Source organism: Pseudophryne corroboree, chromosome 3, assembly GCF_028390025.1.
Source record: "Pseudophryne corroboree isolate aPseCor3 chromosome 3, aPseCor3.hap2, whole genome shotgun sequence".
Taxonomy (NCBI): domain Eukaryota; kingdom Metazoa; phylum Chordata; class Amphibia; order Anura; family Myobatrachidae; genus Pseudophryne; species Pseudophryne corroboree.
The window spans coordinates 471,406,480-471,426,893 of NC_086446.1; the positions used below are offsets into that span (position 1 = coordinate 471,406,480).

General features: G+C 44.4%; 1 protein-coding gene across 1 annotated transcript in view; it reads left to right on the top strand.

The window, feature by feature from the left end:
• The window catches only part of LOC135056050 (WD repeat-containing protein on Y chromosome-like), a 242,493-nt gene extending 225,721 nt beyond the window's left edge, over nucleotides 1-16,772 (top strand). The window contains exon 21 of the mRNA XM_063960774.1: nucleotides 16,554-16,772. Within this exon, the coding sequence (XP_063816844.1) occupies nucleotides 16,554-16,712 (159 nt within the window). The 3' untranslated portion in view covers nucleotides 16,713-16,772. The remainder of the gene's footprint in view (nucleotides 1-16,553) is intronic.
• The last annotated feature ends 3,642 nt before the right edge of the window (nucleotides 16,773-20,414 follow it).

A 20,414-nucleotide genomic window follows, 5' to 3' on the forward strand; every position in this document is an offset into this window, starting at 1 on the left:
CTGCTGTGCCTACCTCTGTGTCGTCACTCGTCATCCATAAAGTATACTATCCATCCATCTACATTGTATACCTGTGGTGGCTTTTTTTTTTATACTAGTAGTTTAGCAGTCTGCTGACAGTGTCCACCAGGTCCATTATACTGTATATAGCAGTACGGTAGGCCACTGCTGTACCTACCTCTGTGTCGTCACTCGTCATCCATTAAGTATACTATCCATCCATCTACATTGTATACCTGTGGTGGCTTTTTTTTTTATACTAGTAGTTTAGCAGTGTGCTGACAGTGTCCACCAGGTCCATTATACTGTATATAGCAGTACGGTAGGCCACTGCTGTACCTACCTTTGTGTCGTCACTCGTCATCCATTAAGTATACTATCCATCCATCTACATTGTATACCTGTGGTGGCTTTTTTTTATACTAGTAGTTTAGCAGTCTGCTGACAGTGTCCACCAGGTCCATTATACTGTATATAGCAGTACGGTAGGCCACTGCTGTACCTACCTCTGTGTCGTCACTCGTCATCCATTAAGTATACTATCCATCCATCTACATTGTATACCTGTGGTGGCTTTTTTTTTTATACTAGTAGTTTAGCAGTCTGCTGACAGTGTCCACCAGGTCCATTATACTGTATATAGCAGTACGGTAGGCCACTGCTGTACCTACCTCTGTGTCGTCACTCGTCATCCATTAAGTATACTATCCATCCATCTACATTGTATACCTGTGGTGGCTTTTTTTTTATACTAGTAGTTTAGCAGTCTGCTGACAGTGTCCACCAGGTCCATTATACTGTATATAGCAGTACGGTAGGCCACTGCTGTACCTACCTTTGTGTCGTCACTCGTCATCCATAAAGTATACTATCCATCCATCTACATTGTATACCTGTGGTGGCTTTTTTTTTATACTAGTAGTTTAGCAGTCTGCTGACAGTGTCCACCAGGTCCATTATACTGTATATAGCAGTACGGTAGGCCACTGCTGTACCTACCTCTGTGTCGTCACTCGTCATACATTAAGTATACTATCCATCCATCTACATTGTATACCTGTGGTGGCTTTTTTTTTATACTAGTAGTTTAGCAGTCTGCTGACAGTGTCCACCAGGTCCATTATACTGTATATAGCAGTACGGTAGGCCACTGCTGTACCTACCTCTGTGTCGTCACTCGTCATCCATTAAGTATACTATCCATCCATCTACATTGTATACCTGTGGTGGCTTTTTTTTTATACTAGTAGTTTAGCAGTCTGCTGACAGTGTCCACCAGGTCCATTATACTGTATATAGCAGTACGGTAGGCCACTGCTGTACCTACCTCTGTGTCGTCACTCGTCATCCATAAAGTATACTATCCATCCATCTACATTGTATACCTGTGGTGGCTTTTTTTTTATACTAGTAGTTTAGCAGTCTGCTGACAGTGTCCACCAGGTCCATTATACTGTATATAGCAGTACGGTAGGCCACTGCTGTACCTACCTCTGTGTCGTCACTCGTCATCCATTAAGTATACTATCCATCCATCTACATTGTATACCTGTGGTGGCTTTTTTTTATACTAGTAGTTTAGCAGTCTGCTGACAGTGTCCACCAGGTCCATTATACTGTATATAGCAGTACGGTATGCCACTGCTGTACCTACCTCTGTGTCGTCACTCGTCATCCATTAAGTATACTATCCATCCATCTACATTGTATACCTGTGGTGGCTTTTTTTTATACTAGTAGTTTAGCAGTCTGCTGACAGTGTCCACCAGGTTCACTATACTGTATATAGCAGTACGGTAGGCCACTGCTGTGCCTACCTCTGTGTCGTCACTCGTCATCCATAAAGTATACTATCCATCCATCTACATTGTATACCTGTGGTGGCTTTTTTTTTTATACTAGTAGTTTAGCAGTCTGCTGACAGTGTCCACCAGGTCCATTATACTGTATATAGCAGTACGGTAGGCCACTGCTGTACCTACCTCTGTGTCGTCACTCGTCATCCATTAAGTATACTATCCATCCATCTACATTGTATACCTGTGGTGGCTTTTTTTTTTATACTAGTAGTTTAGCAGTGTGCTGACAGTGTCCACCAGGTCCATTATACTGTATATAGCAGTACGGTAGGCCACTGCTGTACCTACCTCTGTGTCGTCACTCGTCTTCCATTAAGTATACTATCCATCCATCTACATTGTATACCTGTGGTGGCTTTTTTTTATACTAGTAGTTTAGCAGTCTGCTGACAGTGTCCACCAGGTCCATTATACTGTATATAGCAGTACGGTAGGCCACTGCTGTACCTACCTCTGTGTCGTCACTCATCATCCATTAAGTATACTATCCATCCATCTACATTGTATACCTGTGGTGGCTTTTTTTTTATACTAGTAGTTTAGCAGTCTGCTGACAGTGTCCACCAGGTCCATTATACTGTATATAGCAGTACGGTAGGCCACTGCTGTACCTACCTCTGTGTCGTCACTCGTCATCCATTAAGTATACTATCCATCCATCTACATTGTATACCTGTGGTGGCTTTTTTTTATACTAGTAGTTTAGCAGTCTGCTGACAGTGTCCACCAGGTCCATTATACTGTATATAGCAGTACGGTAGGCCACTGCTGTACCTACCTCTGTGTCGTCACTCGTCATCCATTAAGTATACTATCCATCCATCTACATTGTATACCTGTGGTGGCTTTTTTTTTATACTAGTAGTTTAGCAGTCTGCTGACAGTGTCCACCAGGTCCATTATACTGTATATAGCAGTACGGTAGGCCACTGCTGTACCTACCTCTGTGTCGTCACTCATCATCCATTAAGTATACTATCCATCCACCTACATTGTATACCTGTGGTGGCTTTTTTTTTATACTAGTAGTTTAGCAGTCTGCTGACAGTGTCCACCAGGTCCATTATACTGTATATAGCAGTACGGTAGGCCACTGCTGTACCTACCTCTGTGTCCTCACTCGTCATCCATTAAGTATACTATCCATCCATCTACATTGTATACCTGTGGTGGCTTTTTTTTTATACTAGTAGTTTAGCAGTCTGCTGACAGTGTCCACCAGGTCCATTATACTGTATATAGCAGTATGGTAGGCCACTGCTGTACCTACCTCTGTGTCGTCACTCGTCATCCATAAAGTATACTATCCATCCATCTACATTGTATACCTGTGGTGGCTTTTTTTTTACACTAGTAGTTAGCAGTCTGCTGACAGTGTCCACCAGGTCCATTATACTGTATATAGCAGTACGGTAGGCCACTGCTGTACCTACCTCTGTGTCGTCACTCGTCATCCATTAAGTATACTATCCATCCATCTACATTGTATACCTGTGGTGGCTTTTTTTTTATACTAGTTTAGCAGTCTGCTGACAGTGTCCACCAGGTCCATTATACTGTATATAGCAGTACGGTAGGCCACTGCTGTACCTACCTCTGTGTCGTCACTCATCATCCATTAAGTATACTATCCATCCATCTACATTGTATACCTGTGGTGGCTTTTTTTTTATACTAGTAGTTTAGCAGTCTGCTGACAGTGTCCACCAGGTCCATTATACTGTATATAGCAGTACGGTAGGCCACTGCTGTACCTACCTCTGTGTCGTCACTCGTCATCCATTAAGTATACTATCCATCCATCTACATTGTATACCTGTGGTGGCTTTTTTTTTATACTAGTAGTTTAGCAGTCTGCTGACAGTGTCCACCAGGTCCATTATACTGTATATAGCAGTACGGTAGGCCACTGCTGTACCTACCTCTGTGTCGTCACTCGTCATCCATAAAGTATACTATCCATCCATCTACATTGTATACCTGTGGTGGCTTTTTTTTTATACTAGTAGTTTAGCAGTCTGCTGACAGTGTCCACCAGGTCCATTATACTGTATATAGCAGTACGGTAGGCCACTGCTGTACCTACCTCTGTGTCGTCACTCGTCATCCATTAAGTATACTATCCATCCATCTACATTGTATACCTGTGGTGGCTTTTTTTTATACTAGTAGTTTAGCAGTCTGCTGACAGTGTCCACCAGGTCCATTATACTGTATATAGCAGTACGGTATGCCACTGCTGTACCTACCTCTGTGTCGTCACTCGTCATCCATTAAGTATACTATCCATCCATCTACATTGTATACCTGTGGTGGCTTTTTTTTATACTAGTAGTTTAGCAGTCTGCTGACAGTGTCCACCAGGTCCACTATACTGTATATAGCAGTACGGTAGGCCACTGCTGTGCCTACCTCTGTGTCGTCACTCGTCATCCATAAAGTATACTATCCATCCATCTACATTGTATACCTGTGGTGGCTTTTTTTTTTTATACTAGTAGTTTAGCAGTCTGCTGACAGTGTCCACCAGGTCCATTATACTGTATATAGCAGTACGGTAGGCCACTGCTGTACCTACCTCTGTGTCGTCACTCGTCATCCATTAAGTATACTATCCATCCATCTACATTGTATACCTGTGGTGGCTTTTTTTTTATACTAGTAGTTTAGCAGTGTGCTGACAGTGTCCACCAGGTCCATTATACTGTATATAGCAGTACGGTAGGCCACTGCTGTACCTACCTCTGTGTCGTCACTCGTCTTCCATTAAGTATACTATCCATCCATCTACATTGTATACCTGTGGTGGCTTTTTTTATACTAGTAGTTTAGCAGTCTGCTGACAGTGTCCACCAGGTCCATTATACTGTATATAGCAGTACGGTAGGCCACTGCTGTACCTACCTCTGTGACGTCACTCATCATCCATTAAGTATACTATCCATCCATCTACATTGTATACCTGTGGTGGCTTTTTTTTTATACTAGTAGTTTAGCAGTCTGCTGACAGTGTCCACCAGGTCCATTATACTGTATATAGCAGTACGGTAGGCCACTGCTGTACCTACCTCTGTGTCCTCACTCGTCATCCATTAAGTATACTATCCATCCATCTACATTGTATACCTGTGGTGGCTTTTTTTTTATACTAGTAGTTTAGCAGTCTGCTGACAGTGTCCACCAGGTCCATTATACTGTATATAGCAGTACGGTAGGCCACTGCTGTACCTACCTCTGTGTCGTCACTCGTCATCCATTAAGTATACTATCCATCCATCTACATTGTATACCTGTGGTGGCTTTTTTTTTATACTAGTAGTTTAGCAGTCTGCTGACAGTGTCCACCAGGTCCATTATACTGTATATAGCAGTACGGTAGGCCACTGCTGTACCTACCTCTGTGTCGTCACTCGTCATCCATTAAGTATACTATCCATCCACCTACATTGTATACCTGTGGTGGCTTTTTTTTTATACTAGTAGTTTAGCAGTCTGCTGACAGTGTCCACCAGGTCCATTATACTGTATATAGCAGTACGGTAGGCCACTGCTGTACCTACCTCTGTGTCCTCACTCGTCATCCATTAAGTATACTATCCATCCATCTACATTGTATACCTGTGGTGGCTTTTTTTTTTATACTAGTAGTTTAGCAGTCTGCTGACAGTGTCCACCAGGTCCATTATACTGTATATAGCAGTATGGTAGGCCACTGCTGTACCTACCTCTGTGTCGTCACTCGTCATCCATAAAGTATACTATCCATCCATCTACATTGTATACCTGTGGTGGCTTTTTTTTTACACTAGTAGTTTAGCAGTCTGCTGACAGTGTCCACCAGGTCCATTATACTGTATATAGCAGTACGGTAGGCCACTGCTGTACCTACCTCTGTGTCGTCACTCGTCATCCATTAAGTATACTATCCATCCATCTACATTGTATACCTGTGGTGGCTTTTTTTTTATACTAGTTTAGCAGTCTGCTGACAGTGTCCACCAGGTCCATTATACTGTATATAGCAGTACGGTAGGCCACTGCTGTACCTACCTCTGTGTCGTCACTCATCATCCATTAAGTATACTATCCATCCATCTACATTGTATACCTGTGGTGGCTTTTTTTTTATACTAGTAGTTTAGCAGTCTGCTGACAGTGTCCACCAGGTCCATTATACTGTATATAGCAGTACGGTAGGCCACTGCTGTACCTACCTCTGTGTCGTCACTCGTCATCCATTAAGTATACTATCCATCTATCTACATTGTATACCTGTGGTGGCTTTTTTTTTATACTAGTAGTTTAGCAGTCTGCTGACAGTGTCCACCAGGTCCATTATACTGTATATAGCAGTACGATAGGCCACTGCTGTACCTACCTCTGTGTCCTCACTCGTCATCCATTAAGTATACTATCCATCCATCTACATTGTATACCTGTGGTGGCTTTTTTTTTATATACTAGTAGTTTAGCAGTCTGCTGACAGTGTCCACCAGGTCCATTATACTGTATATAGCAGTACGGTAGGCCACTGCTGTACCTACCTCTGTGTTGTCACTCGTCATCCATTAAGTATACTATCCATCCATCTACATTGTATACCTGTGGTGGCTTTTTTTATACTAGTAGTTTAGCAGTCTGCTGACAGTGTCCACCAGGTCCATTATACTGTATATAGCAGTACGGTAGGCCACTGCTGTACCTACCTCTGTGTCCTCACTCGTCATCCATTAAGTATACTATCCATCCATCTACATTGTATACCTGTGGTGGCTTTTTTTTTTATACTAGTAGTTTAGCAGTCTGCTGACAGTGTCCACCAGGTCCATTATACTGTATATAGCAGTACGGTAGGCCACTGCTGTACCTACCTCTGTGTCATCACTCGTCATTTATTAAGTATACTATCCATCCATCTACTTTGTATACCTGTGGTGGCTTTTTTTTTATACTAGTAGTTTAGCAGTCTGCTGACAGTGTCCACCAGGTCCATTATACTGTATATAGCAGTACGGTAGGCCACTGCTGTACCTACCTCTGTGTCGTCACTCGTCATCCATAAAGTATACTATCCATCCATCTACATTGTATACCTGTGGTGGCTTTTTTTTTTTATACTAGTAGTTTAGCAGTCTGCTGACAGTGTCCACCAGGTCCATTATACTGTATATAGCAGTACGGTAGGCCACTGCTGTACCTACCTCTGTGTCGTCACTCGTCATCCATTAAGTATACTATCCATCCATCTACATTGTATACCTGTGGTGGCTTTTTTTTTTATACTAGTAGTTTAGCAGTGTGCTGACAGTGTCCACCAGGTCCATTATACTGTATATAGCAGTACGGTAGGCCACTGCTGTACCTACCTCTGTGTCGTCACTCGTCTTCCATTAAGTATACTATCCATCCATCTACATTGTATACCTGTGGTGGCTTTTTTTTATACTAGTAGTTTAGCAGTCTGCTGACAGTGTCCACCAGGTCCATTATACTGTATATAGCAGTACGGTAGGCCACTGCTGTACCTACCTCTGTGACGTCACTCATCATCCATTAAGTATACTATCCATCCATCTACATTGTATACCTGTGGTGGCTTTTTTTTTATACTAGTAGTTTAGCAGTCTGCTGACAGTGTCCACCAGGTCCATTATACTGTATATAGCAGTACGGTAGGCCACTGCTGTACCTACCTCTGTGTCGTCACTCGTCATCCATTAAGTATACTATCCATCCATCTACATTGTATACCTGTGGTGGCTTTTTTTTTATACTAGTAGTTTAGCAGTCTGCTGACAGTGTCCACCAGGTCCATTATACTGTATATAGCAGTACGGTAGGCCACTGCTGTACCTACCTCTGTGTCGTCACTCGTCATCCATTAAGTATACTATCCATCCATCTACATTGTATACCTGTGGTGGCTTTTTTTTTATACTAGTAGTTTAGCAGTCTGCTGACAGTGTCCACCAGGTCCATTATACTGTATATAGCAGTACGGTAGGCCACTGCTGTACCTACCTCTGTGTCGTCACTCGTCATCCATTAAGTATACTATCCATCCACCTACATTGTATACCTGTGGTGGCTTTTTTTTTATACTAGTAGTTTAGCAGTCTGCTGACAGTGTCCACCAGGTCCATTATACTGTATATAGCAGTACGGTAGGCCACTGCTGTACCTACCTCTGTGTCCTCACTCGTCATCCATTAAGTATACTATCCATCCATCTACATTGTATACCTGTGGTGGCTTTTTTTTTTATACTAGTAGTTTAGCAGTCTGCTGACAGTGTCCACCAGGTCCATTATACTGTATATAGCAGTATGGTAGGCCACTGCTGTACCTACCTCTGTGTCGTCACTCGTCATCCATAAAGTATACTATCCATCCATCTACATTGTATACCTGTGGTGGCTTTTTTTTTACACTAGTAGTTTAGCAGTCTGCTGACAGTGTCCACCAGGTCCATTATACTGTATATAGCAGTACGGTAGGCCACTGCTGTACCTACCTCTGTGTCGTCACTCGTCATCCATTAAGTATACTATCCATCCATCTACATTGTATACCTGTGGTGGCTTTTTTTTTATACTAGTTTAGCAGTCTGCTGACAGTGTCCACCAGGTCCATTATACTGTATATAGCAGTACGGTAGGCCACTGCTGTACCTACCTCTGTGTCGTCACTCATCATCCATTAAGTATACTATCCATCCATCTACATTGTATACCTGTGGTGGCTTTTTTTTTATACTAGTAGTTTAGCAGTCTGCTGACAGTGTCCACCAGGTCCATTATACTGTATATAGCAGTACGGTAGGCCACTGCTGTACCTACCTCTGTGTCGTCACTCGTCATCCATTAAGTATACTATCCATCTATCTACATTGTATACCTGTGGTGGCTTTTTTTTTATACTAGTAGTTTAGCAGTCTGCTGACAGTGTCCACCAGGTCCATTATACTGTATATAGCAGTACGATAGGCCACTGCTGTACCTACCTCTGTGTCCTCACTCGTCATCCATTAAGTATACTATCCATCCATCTACATTGTATACCTGTGGTGGCTTTTTTTTTATATACTAGTAGTTTAGCAGTCTGCTGACAGTGTCCACCAGGTCCATTATACTGTATATAGCAGTACGGTAGGCCACTGCTGTACCTACCTCTGTGTTGTCACTCGTCATCCATTAAGTATACTATCCATCCATCTACATTGTATACCTGTGGTGGCTTTTTTTATACTAGTAGTTTAGCAGTCTGCTGACAGTGTCCACCAGGTCCATTATACTGTATATAGCAGTACGGTAGGCCACTGCTGTACCTACCTCTGTGTCCTCACTCGTCATCCATTAAGTATACTATCCATCCATCTACATTGTATACCTGTGGTGGCTTTTTTTTTTATACTAGTAGTTTAGCAGTCTGCTGACAGTGTCCACCAGGTCCATTATACTGTATATAGCAGTACGGTAGGCCACTGCTGTACCTACCTCTGTGTCATCACTCGTCATTTATTAAGTATACTATCCATCCATCTACTTTGTATACCTGTGGTGGCTTTTTTTTTATACTAGTAGTTTAGCAGTCTGCTGACAGTGTCCACCAGGTCCATTATACTGTATATAGCAGTACGGTAGGCCACTGCTGTACCTACCTCTGTGTCGTCACTCGTCATCCATTAAGTATACTATCCATCCATCTACATTGTATACCTGTGGTGGCTTTTTTTTTATACTAGTAGTTTAGCAGTCTGCTGACAGTGTCCACCAGGTCCATTATACTGTATATAGCAGTACGGTAGGCCACTGCTGTACCTACCTCTGTGTCGTCACTCGTCATCCATTAAGTATACTATCCATCCATCTACATTGTATACCTGTGGTGGCTTTTTTTTATACTAGTAGTTTAGCAGTCTGCTGACAGTGTCCACAAGGTCCATTATACTGTATATAGCAGTACGGTAGGCCACTGCTGTACCTACCTCTGTGTCGTCACTCGTCATCCATTAAGTATACTATCCATCCATCTACATTGTATACCTGTGGTGGCTTTTTTTTATACTAGTAGTTTAGCAGTCTGCTGACAGTGTCCACCAGGTCCATTATACTGTATATAGCAGTACGGTAGGCCACTGCTGTACCTACCTCTGTGTCGTCACTCGTCATCCATAAAGTATACTAATATCCATCCATCTACACTGTATACCTGTGGTGCCTTTTAGTTGTGCGCAGTAAATATAGTAGTAGGCCATTTCTATTGATACTGACATATAATTCCACACATTAGAAAATGGAGAACAAAAATGTGGAGGTTAAAGGGAAAGATCAAGATCCACTTTCACCTCGTGCTGAAGCTGCTGCCACTAGTCATGGCCGAGACAATGAAATGCCATCAACGTCGTCTGCCAAGGCCGATGCCCAATGTCATAGTAGAGAGCATGTAAAATCCAAAACACAAAAGTTCAGTAAAATGACCCAAAAATCAAAATTAAAAGTGTCTGAGGAGAAGCGTAAACTTGCCAATATGCCACTCACGACACGGAGTGGCAAGGAACGGCTGAGGCCCTGGCCTATGTTCATGGCTAGTGGTTCAGCTTCAAATGAGGATGGAAGCACTCATCCTCTCGCTAGAAAAAAGAAAAGACTTAAGCTGGCAAAAGCACAGCAAAGAACTGTGCGTTCTCCAAAATCACAAATCCCAAGGAGAGTCCAATTGTGTCGGTTGCGATGCCTGACCTTCCCGACACTGGACGGGAAGAGCTTGCGCCTTCCACCATTTGCACGCCCCCTGGGTGCTGGAAGGAGCACCCGCAGTCCAGTTCCTGATAGTCAAATTGAAGATGTCACTGTTGAAGTACACCAGGATGAGGATATGGGTGTTGCTGGCGCTGGGGAGGAAATTGACAAGGAGGATTCTGATGGTGAGGTGGTTTGTTTAAGTCAGGCACCCGGGGAGACACCTGTTGTCCGTGGGAGGAATATGGCCCTTGACATGCCTGGTCAAAATACAAAAAAAATCAGCTCTTCGGTGTGGAATTATTTCAACACAAATGCAGACAACAGGTGTCAAGCCGTGTGTTGCCTTTGTCAAGCTGTAATAAGTAGGGGTAAGGACGTTAACCACCTCGGAACATCCTCCCTTATACGTCACCTGCAGCGCATTCATCATAAGTCAGTGACAAGTTCAAAAACTTTGGGTGACAGCGGAAGCAGTCCACTGACCACTAAATCCCTTCCTCTTGTAACCAAGCTCCTGCAAACCACTCCACCAACTCCCTCAGTGTCAATTTCCTCCTTACCCAGGAAAGCCAATAGTCCTGCAGGCCATGTCACTGGCAAGTCTGACGAGTCCTCTCCTGCCTGGGATTCCTCCGATGCATCCTTGAGTGTAACGCCTACTACTGCTGGCGCTGCTGTTGTTGCTGCTGGGAGTCGATCGTCATCTCAGAGGGGAAGTCGGAAGACCAGTTTTACTACTTCCAGTAAGCAATTGACTGTCCAACAGTCCTTTGCGAGGAAGATGAAATATCACAGCAGTCATCCTGCTGCAAAGCAGATAACTGAGGCCTTGGCAGCCTGGGCGGTGAGAAACATGGTTCCGGTATCCATCGTTAATTCAGAGCCAACTATAGACTTGATTGAGGTACTGTGTCCCCGGTACCAAATACCATCTAGGTTCCATTTCTCTAGGCAGGCGATACCGAAAATGTACACAGACCTCAGAAAAAGACTCACCAGTGTCCTAAAAAATGCTGTTGTACCCAATGTCCACTTAACCACGGACATGTGGACAAGTGGAGCAGGGCAGACTCAGGACTATATGACTGTGACAGCCCACTGGGTAGATGTATTGCCTCCCACAGCAAGAACAGCACCAGTAGCAGCATCTCGCAAACGCCAACTCGTTCCTAGGCAGGCTACGCTTTGTATCACCGCTTTCCAGAATACGCACACAGCTGAAAACCTCTTACGGCAACTGAGGAAGATCATCGCAGAATGGCTTACCCCAATTGGACTCTCCTGGGGATTTGTGACATCGGACAACGCCAGCAATATTGTGCGTGCATTACATCTGGGCAAATTCCAGCACGTCCCATGTTTTGCACATACCTTGAATTTGGTGGTGCAGAATTATTTAAAAAACGACAGGGGTGTGCAAGAGATGCTGTCGGTGGCCCGAAGAATTGCGGGCCACTTTCGGCGTTCAGGCACCGCGTACAGAAGACTGGAGCACCACCAAAAATACCTGAACCTGCCCTGCCATCATCTGAAGCAAGAGGTGGTAACGAGGTGGAATTCAACCCTCTATATGCTTCAGAGGATGGAGGAGCAGCAAAAGGCCATTCAAGCCTATACATCTGGCCAAGATATAGGCAAAGGAGGTGGAATGCACCTGTCTCAAGCGCAGTGGAGAATGATTTAAACGTTGTGCAAGGTTCTGCAACCCTTTGAACTTGCCACACGTGAAGTCAGTTCAGACACTGCCAGCCTGAGTCAGGTCATTCCCCTCATCAGGCTTTTGCAGAAGAAGCTGGAGATATTGAAGGAGGAGCTAAAACAGAGCGATTCCGCTAGGCATGTGGGACTTGTGGATGGAGCCCTTCATTCGCTTAACCAGGATTCACGGGTGGTCAATTTGTTGAAATCAGAGCACTACATTTTGGCCACCGTGCTCGATCCTAGATTTAAAACCTACGTTGTATCTCTCTTTCCGGCAGACACAAGTCTGCAGGGGTTCAAAGACCTGCTGGTGAGAAAATTGTCAAGTCAAGCGGAACGTGACCCGTCAACAGCTCCTCCTTCACATTCTCCCGCAACTGGGGGTGCGAGGAAAAGGCTAAGAATTCCGAGCCCACCCGCTGGCGGTGATGCAGGGCAGTCTGGAGCGAGTGCAGACATCTGGTCCGGACTGAAGGACCTGCCAACGATTACTGACATGTCGTCTACTGTCACTGCATATGATTCTCTCACCATTGAAAGAATGGTGGAGGATTATATGAGTGACCGCATCCAAGTAGGCACGTCAGACAGTCCGTACGTATACTGGCAGGAAAAAGAGGCAATTTGGAGGCCCTTGCAGAAACTGGCTTTATTCTACCTAAGTTGCCCTCCCTCCAGTGTGTACTCCGAAAGAGTGTTTAGTGCAGCCGCTCACCTTGTCAGCAATCGGCGTACGAGGTTACTTCCAGAAAATGTGGAGAAGATGATGTTCATTAAAATGAATTATAATCAATTCCTCCGTGGAGACATTCACCAGCAGCAATTGCCTCCAGAAAGTACACGGGGACCTGAGATGGTGGATTCCAGTGGGGACGAATTAATAATCTGTGAGGAGGGGGATGTACACAGTGAAAGGGGTGATGAATCGGACGATGATGATGAGGTGGACATCTTGCCTCTGTAGAGCCAGTTTGTGCAAGGAGAGATTGATTGCTTCTTTTTTGGTGGGGGCCCAAACCAACCAGTCATTTCAGTCACAGTCGTGTGGCAGACCCTGTCGCTGAAATGATGGGTTCGTTAAAGTGTGCATGTCCTGTTTATACAACATAAGGGTGGGTGGGAGGGCCCAAGGACAATTCCATCTTGCACCTCTTTTTTCTTTCATTTTTCTTTGCATCATGTGCTGTTTGGGGAGTATTTTTTTCAAGTGCCATCCTGTCTGACACTGCAGTGCCACTCCTAGATGGGCCAGGTGTTTGTGTCGGCCACTAGGGTCGCTTAGCTTAGTCACACAGCTACCTCATTGCGCCTCTTTTTTTCTTTGCATCATGTGCTGTTTGGGGACTATTTTTTTCAAGTGCCATCCTGTCTGACACTGCAGTGCCACTCCTAGATGGGCCAGGTGTTTGTGTCGGCCACTAGGGTCGCTTAGCTTAGTCACACAGCTACCTCATTTCGCCTCTTTTTTTCTTTGCATCATGTGCTGTTTGGGGACTATTTTTTTTAAGTGCCATCCTGTCTGACACTGCAGTGCCACTCCTAGATGGGGCAGGTGTTTGTGTCGGCCACTAGGGTCGCTTAGCTTAGTCACACAGCTACCTCATTGCGCCTCTTTTTTTCTTTGCATCATGTGCTGTTTGGGGACTATTTTTTTCAAGTGCCATCCTGTCTGACACTGCAGTGCCACTCCTAGATGTGCCAGGTGTTTGTGTCGGCCACTTGGGTCGCTGAGCTTAGTCACACAGCTACCTCATTGCGCTTCTTTTTTTCTTTGCATCATGTGCTGTTTGGGGACTATTTTTTTCAAGTGCCATCCTGTCTGACACTGCAGTGCCACTCCTAGATGGGCCAGGTGTTTGTGTCGGCCACTTGGGTCGCTGAGCTTAGTCACACAGCTACCTCATTGCGCCTCTTTTTTTCTTTGCATCATGTGCTGTTTGGGGACTATTTTTTTCAAGTGCCATCCTGCCTGACACTGCAGTGCCACTCCTAGATGGGCCAGGTGTTTGTGTCGGCCACTTGTGTCGCTTAGCTTAGCCATCCAGCGACCTCGGTGCAAATTTTAGGACTAAAAATAATATTGTGAGGTGTGAGGTGTTCAGAATAGACTGAAAATGAGTGGAAATTATGGTTATTGAGGTTAATAATACTATGGGATCAAAATGACCCCCAAATTCTATGATTTAAGCTGTTTTTTAGTGTTTTTTGAAAAAAACACCCGAATCCAAAACACACCCGAATCCGACAAAAAATTTCCGGTGAGGTTTTGCCAAAACGCGTCCGAACCCAAAACACGGCCGCGGAACCGAACCCAAAACCAAAACACAAAACCCGAAAAAATTCCGGTGCACATCACTACGTGCACACACACATATATAGGAGTCGATCCTATTACCCGTAAAGGGTGCGATCTGCTGTTGCCATGGCGTTTAAATGCCAGCAACGGTACCCGATCTCGCATCCTTTGCGGACTGATTTCCGGGTGAATTCGCACCAAATTGCTCGGAGCCCTATGGGGCAGCGAGCACTTTTGTGCAAATTCGGGCTGCCGTAAAGTGCTGCCGCGATGAATCGCACCCGCAAAATCATCGTGGCTAATATGATCGATCCCAAAGTATGAGAAAGAGACAGTGATGAATAAGGAGACGTTTACTAGAAAATTCTGATATTCATTCTCCTCCTGGCTCTACAATTGAGGGGTATGTGTTTTCTAATACCTATTTATTGAGTAACAGAGAAACTTTCTGCAGGTGGACTAAGCACTTTCTAAGCAATGGATTTGCAAAACTGCTAGGTTTAAAAGGGCAATAGTACCGAATACAAATTTATGCCTGATTTGCATTAAATATTATTGGCCTTTTAAATTTGGTAGGCAAAATTTGTAAAATATACTGCTTAGTAAATATACCCCTAAATATTGTGATGAATAAGGAAAGCACCAGCAACCGTGACAGAACATTGTCACCCCTTTATATTTTTTGTGACAGGCAATTACTAAATGCAACAGGAAAGAGAAATTCTCGCACATTTTTTTTAAATGTTATTGACATTTTTTAATGCATTTTTCACAGAAAAAAAATAGAAATTGCTATAAGTAAACAATTTCTGCCACAATACTTGTTAAATTAGCTTACCCATTTCAGTGGTAAATTTTTATAGATTGGGTGATAAGATCAGGCCCAATCGCTGGTGGAAGCAACAATTTTAGGGGATAGATTTATGGATTCGGTATGATATACCGGGAGATGGGATGCCGAGCTGTGCTCGCCGTGCTTTGCTCACTACAGGTTCTATTCCCACTCGTTTGGTGGCGTGGACCCGCCAAACGACTGGGAATGCTGGGCAGGTGTCGGGCTGCCGTCTGTCGGTAAAATGGTCTCATGAATGCTGGGATCCTGACAACCGGCATTTTAACTGCATCCCAGATTTACTAAAGCGTTTAAAAATGAAATGAGATGAGATTCTATAATTTCTCTATTGCATCCTAGAAAATGATGGACAGATCAGATGGCTTGCTACTTGTAACATGGGTGGTCATTCCGAGTTGTTCGCTCGCAAGCTGCTTTTAGCAGCTTTGCACACGCTAAGCCGCCGCCTACTGGGAGTGAATCTTAGCATAGTAAAATTGCGAACGAAAGATTAGCAGAATTGCGAATAGACACTTCTTAGCAGTTTCTGAGTAGCTCCAGACTTACTCGGCATCTGCGATCAGTTCAGTCAGTGTCGTTCATGGTTTGACGACACAAACACACCCAGCGTTCGCCCAGACACTCCTCCGTTTCTCCAGCCACTCCCGCGTTTTTCCCAGAAACGGTAGCGTTTTTTCACACACTCCCATAAAACGGCCAGTTTCCGCCCAGAAACACCCACTTCCTGTCAATCACACTACGATCACCAGAACGAAGAAAAAACCTCGTAATGCTGTGAGTAAAATACCTAACTGCATAGCAAATTTACTTGGCGCAGTCGCACTGCGGACATTGCGCATGCGCATTAGCGACTAATCGCTCCGTTGCGAGAAAAAAATAACGAGCGAACAACTCGGAATGACCCCCATGATCCTCACCACTTTTCATTACTAGAAGCTTTAGTAAAGTAAAGGAGTTTTTGCTTGTTGCGAGTTTCTTTATTATGTTTAAATATATTTGAGATCTGGTTACAGCTTACAGAAGATTTAAACTCTGTCTCATTAAAAGAGACTATTTTCCATCCTAGTGAAACAATCTCTCTGTTACTGTATTTGTTCCAGGAAATTCAGGATATCGAGCTGCCCAAGAATTTCCCTAAAATAGGGACAGGGAACAGCTTGGAATGGGGAGACCAGCAGCAGGAGACTCAGAGGAACTCCAAATCACAGGGGAGACAAATCTCACAGATACTGCAAGCCAGATCACTTCAGCCACACTAAAGAAATCACAGCAGCAAAGCAATATGTAATGCAACACTATAAAATAAATAGCTACTAATATCAGCTCTATGTTATTATCCGTAGCAATGTAAGGCATCTATATGATGCAGTGACGTGCAGTGAGGTCAGAGGCTGGGGAGGCACTGCAGCTAAACACCCCCCCGGAAAAAAAAAGTGCAGTCCCCCCACACCACTAAAACCAGCACCAGGTAAAACCAGCCAGGGGGGGTAATGCCATAGCAGGGGAGACACTCAGTGTGGGGTCCCCCTGCCATGCCATTAAACACCCCCCAAACTAGTCAGCCCAGGGCTGGAATTCCTCGGAAAGTGGAGCCCCCAAAAAATCTAAATGGGGTCCCCCCTCCCGAGCAACCCTGGTGGCGGTGGGTGCGGGGTTCATTGTATACTAATACTGTTCTTTACAGGTGGCCTACAGGTCCCAGCAAGCCTGCCCCAGCATACTGGCACTTGGAGAACCACAAGTGCCAGCATGCCCGGACATAAATGGCCCACTGGCACCTGTAGTCCATCTGTAAAGAATAGTAATATTGTTCTTTACAGGTGGCCTACAGGTCCCAGCAAGCCTGCCCCAGCATGCTGGCACTTGGAGAACCACAAGTGCCAGCATGCCCGAACATAAAGGGCCCGCTGGCACCCGTAGTCCACCTGTAAAGAAAATATAAAAAAAAAACACACTACACGTACTTTAAAAAAAAAACTTTATTAAACAGGGTCTTCACCTGGGGGCGGTGGCCTTTAAGCTCTTTTGCATGGCCGCCGCCTTCCCAGGACTTCCAGCGTCTTCACCTGGTGGGCGGCGGCTGCTAAGCTCTTTTGCATAGCCGCCGCCCATCCAGGACTTCCAAGGCATCGTCGGTCTTCAGGAGCTCTTCACAGCTCCTCCTCCGCCGATATAAGTCAGCGGGAGGGGGCGGGGCGATGACGAGGCGAGCCATGATTGGCTCGCGGCGGCCATCTTTAATTTCAAAAATGACGCTGAGGCACCATTTTTGAAATGGGTATTGCTTCCGCTGCCAAACTCTGCAGAATGGCCCTGACTGCCGCTACCGCCGCCCGCATCTCCGCCGCTCGACCCGCCGCATCCCGCACCTCCGCCGCCCACACAGTGATTGACAGCGGATCCAGTGACGGATCCGCTGGCCAATCACTGTGCCCTCACTCACAGGGGCGTGCTTTCATAGGTTGAAAACACTTCCCTGTATGAAAGCGGCACCTCTAATGGTGCCGCTTTCCCATGCAATTTCAATGGGCTTTTCCTGCCCATTGCTAAGCCCCGCCCGCGCCCGCCCCCCGCTCCCATATCTTTTCCCAATCACTACGGGAGGCACCACGATCGGTGCCTCCCAAACTAATAAAGAAGATACTTATGTGTCATAAGTATCTTCTTGTATTATTTTACACATTAATGACAGGGGAGGCACTGCCTCCCCTGACTGCACGTCCCTGGTATGATGACACCCATTCTTTCCGCCCCCTCCCACCCCCGTCGACAGCAATTCAATTGTTTCTGCCAACAGGCACGATATCAACATTTCAGCTCAATACCTCTAGGGGTGGAGAGCTGAAATGCGTGAAAAGTGACCCGTTTGGGCGCCCAAACGGGACTTATTACGTTGCGCCCATTAGTTTAGTCGGGTTTAGCCTGCTATGGGCACTATAGGGGCGATAAAATAGATCAATTGAATATTGCCCCGCAATCTCCCGTCACTTTAGACGGGAGATCGGGCACGTTATATCAATTTAATATCGCCCCAAGAGAGAGAGGGCTTTATCCACTTACAGATAAGGGAACTATTTAGTGAAAAATGAAAGTCAGTCAATAATTATTGAAGTTGCCTTAACTCGCAGTACAGATACTGCCATCTTTATATGAAAAAACCTGTCACGACAGAGCACTTGAAAAAGATCTGTCCTGGTACAGATAAAAAGGCATGCGGTGTGCTTATTTTAATCATCTTTCGCAAATGCTAGACGATGGAGCACTGCATTCTGGGATAAAGCAGCAAGAGAACTTGAGCTTCCCTGCTTCAGAGAACAAAGATAAGAGAAGTGACCTACTGGACCTGAAGAGCCCCCACTGCTACCTATGGGGGCTTCAGGAATATAACAAATGATTTCCCTTCACTTGTGATTTCCCTGAATCTTTCTGTTTACTACAAAGGAAAAATTGATTCAAATAAAATGGTTTTGTTTTTTTGTTTGTTTGTTTGGTGTTTTTTTTTGGGGGGGGGGGGGGTTGGGGGGGAGTTTCAGCTAAAATTTATAAATAGGTGCCTAAGTCTTGCTAATCCTGTATATACAGTAAGTGCTTTATATATTAACTATTGTACCTGTGTATCACCAAGTAGGTTAGCCTTCCTTTCCAAGAGGTCTCCCAATATTCCCCCTATGAGATGGGATGGAGCATGAGCTTTTCAGAACTTGTTTTCCCCCTTGCATCATTCCTTGGAATAGTAACCATTTTCTTGTAGTGCTGGACAGTGGCAGACTTTTCTTTTTTTCTTCAGCAGAGTGGATCTGGGAGTTTGGCCCACCTAAATCTGAGAGGTCTCTCAATATTCCAGGAGTCTTTTGGACATTCCAGGAGAGTAGATAGCTATACTATAAACAGCATCAACATTGAGATAACTATAAAAACAGTAAAACCGATAATCAAAAACTAATAGCAACAAAAGAAGTCACATTACTTTTAGAGATATATTACAATTTCAATCATAATTTATTTTACACAACATAATAGATATGGTATATTGACAATCAATGAACATTATGGACTGCCATCCATAAATTGTATTGGCACCAGTGTATTTTCTAATCCTGTATTTGCTGCCCCCTGCAGTCCCAGTATCTATTAGCAATGTGCCACTGGTATGCGGATGACAGGTCAACAGTGAAAAGGTCGACAGTCAATAGGTCAACACCAAATGGTCGACATGCATATGGACGACATGGTCAAAAGGTCGACATGCTCAAAATGCTGGCATGACAATGGTCGACACATGAAACTCAACTTGCGTTTTTTGGATTTTTTTTTTTTTTCATTTTCAGGAATTGTTCATACTTTACTATCCATGTGGATTACAACTGGGAATAGTAACCTGTGCTGAGAGGAGCGAGGTACCTTGCCTGAAGTATGGCGAGTCATGCGAGGGGACACGCTACACTAATTGGGAGTCCAAGTGCTGAAAGGAATATTTTGGTACAAAAAGACATAAAAAACTTATGTTACCTTTTCATGTGTCGACCATTTGTTGTCGACCTAGATATTGTCCACCTTCTGACTGTCGACCCATTTATCCATAACCTGAGCCACCACCCACTGTGCATAGTATGCAACTACTATAAGATCAGCACACCCAGGAATCCCAAAACATGTATATTTCACGGAACTGAAATATAAGGTTTGTGATCTTTCATTTTTGGGAGGTAAGACCTAATGTTAAGTCCAAACAGAGCTCTGACATTTCATCACAAAATTCTAAACTGGGATAAACAGTTAAAGCGTAATAAATGGGACATAAATCTCAACCTTCCCGGCCGATTGGGACAGAGCACTCAAATTGGGAAAGTTGTAAGGTATGATTTGGGCACCTAACTATAAGAACGACATAGAACATAAACTAGGTTTATTTGTCTAAATAATATATATTTATTGTCACTTGATAAGCATGACTTTTACCA